General features: G+C 50.1%; 5 protein-coding genes across 5 annotated transcripts; 3 read left to right on the top strand and 2 right to left on the bottom strand.

Moving 5' to 3' along the window:
* Nucleotides 1-62: 62 nt before the first annotated feature.
* MIC60 (MICOS complex subunit mic60) lies at nucleotides 63-2,015 on the top strand (the record flags this gene model as incomplete). Its single annotated transcript, XM_003838126.1, has 1 exon — nucleotides 63-2,015. The coding sequence occupies one exon, from the start codon at nucleotides 63-65 to the stop codon at nucleotides 2,013-2,015; it is 1,953 nt and encodes a 650-aa protein (XP_003838174.1).
* A 518-nt stretch (nucleotides 2,016-2,533) lies between these two features.
* On the bottom strand, nucleotides 2,534-4,619 carry IAQ61_009376 (uncharacterized protein; the record flags this gene model as incomplete). Its single annotated transcript, XM_066098361.1, has 4 exons — nucleotides 2,534-2,814; nucleotides 2,901-2,936; nucleotides 2,986-4,251; nucleotides 4,406-4,619. The coding sequence occupies 4 exons, from the start codon at nucleotides 4,617-4,619 to the stop codon at nucleotides 2,534-2,536; spliced, it is 1,797 nt and encodes a 598-aa protein (XP_065951520.1).
* An 851-nt stretch (nucleotides 4,620-5,470) lies between these two features.
* IAQ61_009375 (uncharacterized protein) lies at nucleotides 5,471-6,905 on the bottom strand (the record flags this gene model as incomplete). Its single annotated transcript, XM_003838124.1, has 3 exons — nucleotides 5,471-5,548; nucleotides 5,597-6,113; nucleotides 6,163-6,905. The coding sequence occupies 3 exons, from the start codon at nucleotides 6,903-6,905 to the stop codon at nucleotides 5,471-5,473; spliced, it is 1,338 nt and encodes a 445-aa protein (XP_003838172.1).
* A 697-nt stretch (nucleotides 6,906-7,602) lies between these two features.
* On the top strand, nucleotides 7,603-8,376 carry IAQ61_009374 (uncharacterized protein; the record flags this gene model as incomplete). The annotated part of the gene is made up of 1 exon (XM_003838123.2): nucleotides 7,603-8,376. The coding sequence occupies one exon, from the start codon at nucleotides 7,603-7,605 to the stop codon at nucleotides 8,374-8,376; it is 774 nt and encodes a 257-aa protein (XP_003838171.2).
* A 981-nt stretch (nucleotides 8,377-9,357) lies between these two features.
* IAQ61_009373 (uncharacterized protein) lies at nucleotides 9,358-11,589 on the top strand (the record flags this gene model as incomplete). Its single annotated transcript, XM_003838122.1, has 1 exon — nucleotides 9,358-11,589. One exon carries the CDS (start codon nucleotides 9,358-9,360, stop codon nucleotides 11,587-11,589), a length of 2,232 nt encoding a protein of 743 aa, XP_003838170.1.
* Nucleotides 11,590-11,938: the final 349 nt, after the last annotated feature.

Below are 11,938 nucleotides of genomic sequence, written 5' to 3'. Positions count from 1 at the left end.
ACCAACCCGCCCTCCATTTCCCCTCCCCCCCCCCCTATCTCGCCATCTGGAGGCAGCCCACGATGCTGCGCGTCTCCCTTTTCCGGGCTGGCCCAGCTGCCAGGCCATTGGTCCGCGCCACCGCCGTCGTCCGTCCGCAATGGCACCCAGCCCACCAGCAACGCTTCTATGCCAACGATAAAAAGGCGGGCGAGGGCGAGACGGCGGTTCCGAACCCTGCACCGGCCGTCACGCCTTCGCTGAGTCCCTCGAATGCTTCACCTGTACAAGACGCCACGATTGTCGCCTCGGATATGCCCAAGCCACCGCCAGCGCCCACGCACGTAGCCCCCGGCGCATCACGCGACGCTCCCGCCATCCAGCCTGCAACAACACCGCCGACGGGGCCTGGTTTAGCAAGTGTGGCGCCTGATCCGATCAAGCCCAAAAAGAAGAGGAAGATATTCCGCAAGCTCCTACTGTGGCTGACGATACTGTCCGGCCTGGGCTACGCGGGCGGTGTTTGGTATTCGCTGGTGTCGGACAACTTCCACGACTTCTTCACCGAGTATGTGCCGTTTGGTGAGGATGCGGTTGCCTACTTCGAGGAGCGCGAGTTCCGCCGGAGGTTTCCGGGCCGCGCTGGCCAACCACGACTGCACCCCCAGATCTCGGGCGAGAACAAGGTGACCATTCCGGGCAAGAGCGGACTGACGGCGCGCGTGGCCCAGGACGAAGGTGCTGATCTCGCGACCACAAAGGGGCCTCATGTGAGTGCTGTGACCGACGACAAGCTCAGGCCAGGCTCGGCGGCTGGAGAGGCACCAAAGGTCGAGTCGGACACGCCAACGGGCAAGGCACCGCCCACGCAGACGTCGTCGCCGGTCAAGGAAGCCGAGCCAGCAGCGGCCATTGCCCAACTCGATCACCTCAATGTCCCTTCGGCAACGGAGCCGGTGGTCCAGGACGTGGTCAAGATCGTCAACGACATCATCACAGTCATCAACGCTGACAACACCCACAATGGTCGCTACAACTCGGCGCTCGACAAGGCCAAGTCTGAGCTTGCCAAGGTTGTCGCCGACATCAACGCCTTGAAGGAGGGCCTTCAAAAGAGCGCCGAAGAGAAGATCAAGGCTGCTCATAATGAGTTCGAGGCAGCCGCCAAGGAGCTTGTCCAGCGATTAGATCACCAGATGCAAGAGCAGGAGACCCATTGGAAGGAGGAATACGAGAACGAGCGTGAGCGTCTCTCCAAGACCTACCACGAGAAGATTCAGGCCGAGCTTGAAGCCGCTCACAAGGTGTATGAGCAGAAGCTGAAGAACCAACTTCTCGAGCAAAGCATCCAGCTACAAAAGAACTTCACTGCCAACGTCCGCGAACGCGTCGAAGCAGAACGTGACGGTCGCCTCGGCAAGCTGAATGAACTCTCCTCGTCAGTGCACGAGCTTGAGAAGCTGACTGCAGAGTGGAACCAAGTCGTGGACGCCAATCTCAAGACACAGCATCTTGTTGTGGCTGTGGAAGCCGTCAAGTCTGCGCTCGAAACACAACTCACACCCAAGCCTTTTGTCATGGAACTTGCCGCACTCAAGGAGATTGGCGCAGATGACCCCGTTGTCAGCGCCGCCATAGCCAGTATCAACCCCGCTGCTTACCAGCGCGGCATCCCCAGCTCTGCCCTTTTAATTGACCGCTTCCGCCGTGTTGCGGCAGAGGTGAGGAAAGCTGCACTGCTCCCGGAGGATGCAGGCGTGGCTTCGCACCTTGCCTCTCTCGCTATGTCTAAGGTTCTCTTCAAAAAATCCGGATTGGCGGTTGGCGGTGATGTCGAGGCTGTACTTGCACGGACAGAGATACTTCTTGAAGAGGGGGATCTTGACGCCGCAGCACGTGAGATGAATGGTTTGCAAGGATGGGCAAAGGTGTTAAGCAAGGATTGGCTGAGTGAGTGCAGGAGGGTATTAGAGGTCAGGCAGGCATTGGATGTCATCGCTACGGAGGCGAGATTGAATAGCCTGCTCATTGATTGAGTGATGCAACGTTTTTGTCTGATGGACACGATGCAGGCAGGTAGGCAGACAGGCATGCGGGCATCATAAGTATAATTTCTCGAGTTCATTCGACCCTCTTCTTCCTATTATGTGTGAATAGTAGCAGTTCAGTAGTGTGTATCGTATCTGTACCTGCATCTGATGGGATTCATTGCTTCACGTCTGTCTGAATGCTTCTTGACTACAGATATGATCTTGCCTATCACTTGCGATAACATCATTGCTTGAGCCCGCTTTGCTTTGGCGGCTTGGTGGCCAAGTAAATGCTTCTCATTCCACTGAAGCTTCCTATTCCAACTCCATTCCTAGAATCGTGAATCAATCGTGAACAAGAGCAACTCGAATAGTTAGGTAATGCCGGATGGATGCAACTTATAGAGTGATTCTACTATATTTTATTTCTAAATAATCATTTCATGACACAAGTCCGTCCAGCCATTGCAGAGTGGAGTCTAATCCTGTGCCACAATCGTAGTAGTGTCTAACGAATTCAGCCTTCACCAGTGACCCTTGGCACCTGCTTGCTTGAGTAACTTCGGGAAATCAGGAGTACCAAACCCAGTTACAGGGTCCCAGCCCTCTGTGGCTGGGAAGCCTTGAACATTACATCCGTGGCTGAAGCCCTTGGTGATGTCAGTCAGACCTTTGTAGCCCTTCTTGTAGAGCCACGGATTTAAGAATCCCAGAGTTGGCTTTCCGGAAGCAAGAAGAGCGTCGTTGACGAGAGAGAAGATGCCTGCTGTGAGGGGACTGGAAGCTGATGTTCCACTGATGGTACCTACGATTGAGTGTTAGCACACATTGCGTTGCAAGAAAAAGAAAGCAGCATGATATCAATGTGAGTCTGTGGGATGTATTTCTTACCCTCAGTTCCGTTCCAGAAGTAGGCAAAGTACAACCCTTGAGCAGCGAGATCAGGGTATCCACGACCCTCACCTGTTGTAAAGACCTTGATACTGATCGCCAAGAGCCTTGATGTACTTTGGCACAGCCTTGTCCTGGTAGCTTGGACGGTCAAAGTAATAGGAGAAGCCACTGCCACTAGCATAAAGGTCACGAAATCCAGCGCTCGTGTTCCTCGATGGCCGGTACGCAGACTCCTCGGGCTCGAAGTTCATGGTGGCGCCGACGGTAGTAACGTATGGGCATGAGGCGGGGAATGAAGGGGAGAATTGGTACGTTTTCTTGCCGTCATTCGTAAAACATGTGTCTGTGGCGCCGAGACCGGAGTCACCGGAAGAAAAGAAAAGGGTAGTTCCGCGGGCGCCGACTTGTGCGAACTGTTTGCATACACGTTCAGCATAGGAACGGGGAACGGTCTGCTCAGAGTCGCCGTAGGAGGTGGAGATGACCTGGGGGATGGAGCGTTGATTAAGAAGCCAATTTACCCATACAAGGTATGGCTCGTTGGTATTGGTGGGCGTAGAGATATCGGGGGTGAATGGAGGTGAGCCTCCTGTTGAGTAGCTTGTAATCGGGGTATCCCAGCTGATCCCAGCGATGGCTTGAACGTCAAGATTAGCCTCACGGGAAATTCCAGCAACACTGGACTGGTTGTAGGTCAAAGGGCCATCTTGTATGGGTCCGTTGTCAATGGATGTTTGCTTGAAGGCGTAAGCCTGGGAAGAAGCCTCGGGACGGTACTTATCGAGGAAGAGCTTGGTATCTGGGCGAATGGGGATCTCGCCAAGGTAGTTGGTGAATCCAACCTTGTTTTCGTCGCTCGCCTGAGTATTGTACCACTTAGTGGAGTAGAGAGTTTGGAAGCATTCCGGTGTGACAGAGGTCACGTTACATACGGCTGCGATGGAGCTATTCTTCGGTGTGGTGTAGCTCGATGGCACTTCAACAGATTCACTGACCCACGTCGCTGCTTGCTTGGTCACATGAAAGAACGAGGTGGTTGGCTGAATAGCATCGATATGATTGTGTAAATGACGTGGGAGAGACCAGGATGTTGTGCGTGCAACAATGGTACCATCGCTGTGCTTGTAGTTGTGGTACTCAGCGTCAATGAGGTCCTCTACAGCTTCAATGGGAAGATGGACAATGACCCAGTCTCTGGCTGAGCTGTAGGCTATCTTGGTCGTGTCGATACCGCTCTCGCGAAGCCAGTCGTGCACAAGATCATGGGTCTCTGAGCTGGGTGCTACGAGTTCGTCTACCTCGTCGGCGCTGAGGTGCTGACCATATCGGGCATGGTCTGGATCCGAGACTATGCAGCCATGTCAGCCAGCTTTCCATGGAAACACAGTGACAGAGCTGTTCAAGATTTGGATCTTGTCATGGGTGCCTTCGATCCATCTTCAGGGGGGAACTGACGTCACGTGCTTGCGGAACCCCATTGCCCTTGTGGCACAGTCACTTACCTTCACGCAGATGTCGGTCAAGCTCGTCAAAATGGCCCTGCTTCAGCCCAATTTGGAGCTCGATTGTCTTGCTGCCATGGCTTCGCTCAAGTCTCTGCCAACCCTTGGGTACGTGGTGCGTTTCCTTGACAACGTATAGCGAGCGTGCAATTGGGGTCGCCAAAGCCTCGCGAGTGGCGATGGCTGCGAATAGGGCAGAGGCGAAGAAGTGCATGATGAAAAGGACTGAAGCTGGAGTTCTTCGCACGACTACTGTGTAACCAACAATGGCGTCGTGAGCCGTCTTCTTAAGCCATCTGCACGCCTGCGCTGGTCCACCACAGTCCAGCTTCACACCACCTACCGGTATCCGTTCTGACGGGATTCACACGCAACAGGAAGGTCGACAAGCAGCGGCATGCCGATCGCCTGTTTTGTAGTAAGGGCGGGATAGCAGCAGGATATCATGTCCCGGAGGCCATCGTCATTGATGAGATCTTTGGCCTTTCACAACACCGCTAGTGCTGAATCAGGCAGGTGCAAAAGGCTTCATACCATGAGGCTTCGATAAACAAGCACTTCAAGAGCCTAGGCACCGCGCTCAAGCTTCCACTTGGGGAGCTTAACCAAGTCTTGCCAGGTAGATATGGAGCACGAAAGACGTCTTTGTCAGCACACTTTTGCCGTCGACCTGGCTGGCGTTCATAGTGCTGGCGTCTGGACCTGCTCTGCTCGAGTCAGTCACAGTCATATGAGTTCTGGGATCTTCGTCGGATCCTGGACCAAATTGGTATATACTATATTGATTAGCCTAAACACTATCATGATTGTTTGTTGGCCGAGCAGTCCCTAGGCAACACTGCGAGGATTTATTCCATTGTCTACCGCAAGACAGACCTGTACGTAATTTACTCCTCGATTTCATTTCACTTGGTTTCGCAACCAAAATTCGTCTCTATCCCGCCGCCGACGCCTTACTTGTCAAAAGTCCAATGGGTTATCTGAAACAATCCAGCGTAATGAACCGATGAACCGGGCCCGGCAGTTACAATATACAATATTCTTTGTACATGCCAACATGTAGGATTACTCAGACCCATTCGAAGTTGCAACGTCAGGATTGGGGTAATACCAAGCAGCGACTGCAACAATCACGTACACGATCTACTCGTATTAGCACAAACTCGATTGGGCACATGATGGTGTACTTACGACCAGCAGAGCGCCCTCGAGATAGTTGGATTCGCCATCCCTCAGAAAATTGCCAACAACTACGATCGAAAGCACTAAGAGCACAATCATAAAGATCTCGAAGTTAAGATCCATATCCTTGCCCATGATCCATCCCACAACGACAACCAACGGTGCATTGAAGAGTGCTGTCTGGATGGACGGGCCAATGCAGTGAAATAAGGCAAAGTTGATCTGGCCGTCCCACGCCTCGTCAATGGCCGTCAGATGCTCGGCAGCCTTTTCGACAAACGGCAGCATGATGAGACCAAGGAATTGATCTGGGATACCAGCTTCAACAACATCTTCGATGCGCTCAACGAGGAAAACAGCGAGGAGAGTGACGATAGCGAGAGAAAATACAAGGGCAACTATACACTCGGTGAATGTAAACTTGGGCTTTGATACATCCTCGTGGTGGTCCAGATCGGCGTGTTCGTCGGCTTCAAGGACGGAGTCGAAGATCGAGTGGTTTGAGCGGGCGTTGTAAAAGATAAAGCTCAGCATGATCAGTGTGGCTTCCAATCAAATGGAATCTGAGGACTTACATGCAGAAAGAGATCATCAGCAGAATAGACGTGATCTGACTGATCCTGAGAACGTTGTGGTTCAGAATTTCATCTGTGAACTCATGATGCTTCGAGGCCGCTCGAACAGCCTGTCCTTTGAGTGCGGAATAGTATGCACTCGGGATCAACAGTCCGAACCCAGCGACGAGAAGCAAACCGCTTCCAACTTCGCTAACAGATGCGTGGAACTTCTGGCTAGCTTGACGAAGGCCACCGACAAAGAAGCAAAGCCCCAAGCATAGTAAAAGGTTGGTCAGAATCGACCCCAAAATGGCGGCCTGAATCACAGGGATGAGATTGCCATGTTCAGAGGACCCATCTCCAGAGTGATGCTTCGTGATGAGGATAATGAAAAGAATGATCTCGACAATGGATCCAAATGCCGTTTCAATCAAGATCCCAGATACCTTTGGCATCTTTCTTGCGAATTCCTGGCCAGCGAACCCCAGCAAGTTAGCCACCGGTATCATGGCAATGTAGCTGGTTGCGAAGATTGCGATAGGGAGCCCAGGTGTCACAAAATGTAGGACAATGGCAACGATGACGAAAGGCCAGAGGATATTAACATATTTCGCTGCATTGCTGCCAGACCGCCATGAGACGTGCAAGAAGTGGGATGCATGAAATCCAGAACGACCGCTCTCGCCGTCGGGATGGATGTGTTGAGGGATGATGCTGTGCAGCAAGGGTGTAGACTCGGGGTTGTGGTGATTCGAGGGCATTATGGTCTGAATGAGGTCTCTAGAGACCTAGATCAAGAGTGGGGTCGAGTATGAGCACTCTGAATGCTCGAAGACGCTTCGTAGAGTCGTTGGCAACAGTTGAAGTGACACAGATTTCTTTCGCGGGAATGCGGGTCGGCTTAACTGCGGCTGCCCAGCCCGCAGCCCCCTCAAATAGCCCGGGGGTATCATGTGCCCGTACGTTGCTTGGCTGCACATCTGCCTCAGGGGTTGTCACGTTTGCCAGGAAACTGATATCAACGTTAAGAATAATTGTATGCAAGCGCCACAGTACTGGTAGAGTGTGTTCAAACAAATTACGACCGGTTTCACTCGACGATGGAATGAACAGATATATAAGGTACCTATAGTAGTAAGGTATGTTTATCTCTTTCGATATCCATCGTTGTGAGAAGCACCAGGATCAATGAGATCGTCTTCTGGCTCGAGCTCCTTTGACTTCGAACTTGCTTTCTAACGGTAGTCTCAGTGTGAGAGTCGATGATGGCCTGTTGCCTTGTAGTGGGACTCCGGATTCCATTTCACGTCGCGGTGTAAATGAACCCTTCTGCAGGACTGAAACGGAGGCTCTGTGGTCATGATTCTACGTACGTTGTACGCGCATCACTTCCAATAGTTTGCGCACAGTTTTTTTACGGACCCAGAAGTACTTTACCGTGTTCTCCCCTAAGATAACATGTCGATCCAAGATTCAAAACATCAACCTTACCACAACGAACCGATGATGTCTCCTACCATTAACCTATTGTCTCCTGGCATTGATCCTGCGCTGAGCATTTCCAACACTCTTCTACAGGATCTCGAATGTGCCATCTGTCATGAGCTCTTAAGTATCTCGCCCTATTTGGCTACCACGGATAGTGCCGTCGATTCGCGCGTTGCTACGCTGAAAGCTCACGGTAATGTCCACTACGTGCATCATGCATGCATCATGGCCTCGATCAACGTAAACATGGCATCAACAAATACCTTCCCTGTAGATCCTAAAACTTGTCACGACCAGCATCTAATCGATCGACCTCGTATCACCGCCAGCCAGGCATTTGACCTGGTCAACTGTGCCCTTCCCGCTCAAGAGGATGGCCGTGTTACAAACCGGCTATCGGAAGCTGAGGACAATCTGGAACATGTAGCAGGCAGCTCAAGCGAAATCAGAACTGCCAATAACTGCAAGGACTTCACAGATTCATCGCTTGTTCATCCCGCTCAAGTCTTTTCTGGCAAACATCTCAATACGAAATTTATCGATTTCCAGCATCGCGAGGATAAACATACACCTCATGGTACTGCGCAGAAAGTCCAGGATAATGAACATAACATAGCAGATCCATCCGAAAACTTTATGCATGGTCGTCCTTGGGAATTGGTTCCAGATCCATTGCCTATCGATGGACACGTGGAACTACCCGAGGATGATGACGACGGTGGCACTTTTGAGTGGATCGAATAGGATCTGGACCAGTCGTATGAGAATCCTGGAAGAACTTCAACTCTAATTCTTGATAACGCACATCGTGCAATCTAAATTCCTGTTCACAGTGTCTCTCCAGATGATAGCGCTGTTGGAACGTATTCCGTTCTGCAGTAGGTCAACCATCTTACAAAATGAGATTCAAATTACTTTTATGATGGTAGGTTCATTGTGGGTTCATCAGAAATCTGTTGGGAATTCATTTTTTTGTAAAATCTTCTCCCTCTGATCGTTTTCACAGATTTTTCTTCTCTATCCAACAGTGTACGGTGGTTTATTCAAAATAAAAACAACTGGACGTGCAGTAACTCACCTATGTTCACTGTGGCCATGGACTCGACTCAACAGATACGCCCACTGCTCCACAACTATAGCAATGATTTTAGTAAGATTTATAAGGTGATGCTGTCACAATCTTCGTAAATTAACCTACTGCTGCTGGTTTGGAATCGCCAGAAGAGCCTCATTTCTGTCTTCTTTAGTAGTGTAATCTGAACAATGCCACGGAGTATTGGGCAAATACCAAAATGCAGTGCTCTTTGCGAATTATGATCCGAAGTCTTAGGGATGGACACACCATTCATGAGCATAACATAATGGTCATGACCCATAACCAATCATCCTTGAAGCCAAGTCTTCCAACCATCACAATGATAATAGTTTATCCATACTGTGGTTGTTGACCATAGAGTGCTTTGTTCTGTGCATTGTCTGTCACCATAATAATCAAGACGTTGTGTAGTATGCACAAAGTTCACTGTTGTTCTTTGTTCAACATCGTCTGCGTTCCCTAAAGAATTCACCATCGTTATATTTCCCATCGATGGTTACTTAGTTCTTTAACAAGCCTTTGAAAGTGTGCCACATATCTTGCCAGCATCTTTGAAGACAGTCTTTTTATCACGATTTAACACAACCTGTTGCCTCCTTGCATCACCGCACCTACCTTAATTTGACACAATGGCAGCTTCGCTTGCCGAATATGTTAAGGTGCGCAGTAAGAAGACTGGGACGATTGAAGTTCGCCGCGCAAACGAGCTTTCCAGACATTCCAAGACACCAGCCCGGGAACATGTCCTCCACTATATCGGCGTCGAGCGTTTACAGGTATGCCGATGCACAACACCGAGCGAGCATTTCGAGAAGACAATTCAGGTAGCTGCAGAATCAACGCATCTCAATGCTGGATTGATGATGTACCTCACCCGTCATGGCCTCGAAACATGTAGCATCACTGCATTCCGAAATTATTCGGAGAACCGCGAGGCGATGTGGCGTGAACAAGGTGTAAATATTGACACATTTCACTACATGAGTCATTCCAAGAATCAAGTCTGTCGCTGCTTGAGACCGAATAAGCATAATGGGGGTGCGCCTCGTAATCCCGAGATTATCGAGCAATGCGCCGAATTTTTCATCTTGCACCAGGACAAAACTGTTTGTACGAGAAGCGAATGGCGAGGTATCGAGGGTGATTCACCACCGGTGTACTTCCCTCCAGGGCTGTCACCTGTTTGTCCTACACCAGTCCATTCACACAGTCTGCACAAGCCATCATACTCATCTGATCCTCAACAACCCGTTCTCATCACGTACAACTCACAAACTACTCAGGAACTTCTGGACGACTGGACTGTGCGCAAAGTAACAACACCCGAGATAGAGTTTCAGAGCACGGGGAACCCTCTCATTCCCCTCTACACGCAAGATTCTTCTAGTGGAATATTCCGCAAATCTGATATTCCTGCAAAGGTATGGGAGTCCGCTCGCCCGTCTGCTTGCGTTTCTCCACATTGCTCCGAATCAGTTGTAAGTACTCCAATGGGCACTACGATTTCGCAGCTTCCTATTCTATTGACTCCAGCAACTCGATTCTACGAATCTGGATCTACCAAACATGCGCAGCGTAATTCGCTGACCACTTATCGGTCAAAATTCCAGTATGATGCTTCGAATACGCTATGCGCAAGACCTGTCCTTGTCGCAGAAAGCTCCATCAGTCAGCCTAGTGATCACACAGTCAAGTCCGAATGTGAACACATAAAGTGGGAAGGTATGGGCTTAAGAGACGATTCAGCTGGTTTGTGTATATCATACTCTCAGGATGATAAGCTGGAGAGTCATCTGCAAGAGTCTGGTCCCATCTACCCTGACTCAAACCAGTGTGCCACCTCGATAGCGGAACTGCCAGATCAGATCGCTGTTGTTAAGCTTGATGCTGACTTTCATCATCACTATCCGCCTTATAGATGCTTCAACACGCATCTCGAATTGCTAGGTGAGCAATCATCTCTCAATGCCAGCTCGAAATCTTCAAACATGGCGCATTCCACGAAAGATTCTCCTCTGTTGTCGCCACTACCACAACATGTTCATAATATCCTTCGTCTGCCTAACCAAGAGGAGTTGCTACTACGCCACGCGGTTGTGTCCTCTGGGGCTGGTTTACCTCCAGCTGGTGACTGCACTGTATGCGGAAATATGTATGAGAACCACCAAAAGCGTATCATCGTGCCATGCAAGTGCGAGCATTCTATCCATGAAGACTGTCTCGTCGAAAGCTTTCGTAGCCGTGATCAGCGAATTGGTACATGTCCAGTCTGTAGTCTTGGAATTTGCGAGCGCACGCTTGCAGATCGCATTCATACTGACCGCCTTGCTATTTTCGGCTCGCAATTTACTAGGCTGCGGAACCAAGTAGACATCACATTTCCACAACACAACGAGGTCGTTACATGCAATTCCGAAGAAGAAGTTGCCGCCGCACAGCTCCGCCTCATTAAGGACTATGTTGACGTTCACTCGGAGGAAATTTTTCGAATTTGGGAGCTCAATCGCGCGGAGCCAGACTGGTTCATGGGCATCGTTCGACCTGTTGTCAAACTATTTCAAGCCTGGGACGTTCCAAATCGACAAAGCCGGTACTTCGTTGACAAAGAATCTTTCCTGAAGTTACTTGCTTGGGCCGAACTTGTGCGCTTGATGAGCAATGGGCGCAGACCATCGGCCATGACCGAGGGTGAGGACGCCATATACCCACAGCTTTCTGAGCTACATCGCAAGTTCGAGATGGCTCTTACTAGATACGACCAAGAGAAAATCTTGTGGGGAGAGGATGAAGGGCGTATTCCGGACTGCGACCGTGTAGCACAAGACCTTGTAGATCTTGCCATGCGCATCAAGTCCGCGTAGTTAGTTATCAAACCTTCGCGAAACACTATGATATTTATTTGTCTTCAACGCCATTTCAACCATTCCGTTATTCCTTTCTATTATTCATCATCATCGGCTCTCTTAAGCTTACGTAGATACGACTGCTTCATGCTAAGTTCGTGCCACTTATGCCGGATGTGGGGCTTGATAATTAGAGCACATGATGTAGATATATGTGTATGGGTGACGTATCTGCCTTCATGAGAATCACGATTGGGTGGAAGTGACGAAGCTTCGTCGGGGCAATTCATGTGATTGTAGCTAGTGGCATTTACTGTCCTGGAATCATTTGTCGTTCAATACAATAACTTGCTTCTTATTGTGATGG

This window comes from Plenodomus lingam (genome assembly GCF_022343315.1).
Source record: "Plenodomus lingam strain CAN1 chromosome Unknown contig_6, whole genome shotgun sequence".
Taxonomy (NCBI): Eukaryota; Fungi; Ascomycota; class Dothideomycetes; order Pleosporales; family Leptosphaeriaceae; genus Plenodomus; species Plenodomus lingam.
The sequence above is the reverse complement of the archived record's forward strand: the minus strand, read 5'-3'. Positions and strand labels throughout refer to the sequence as shown.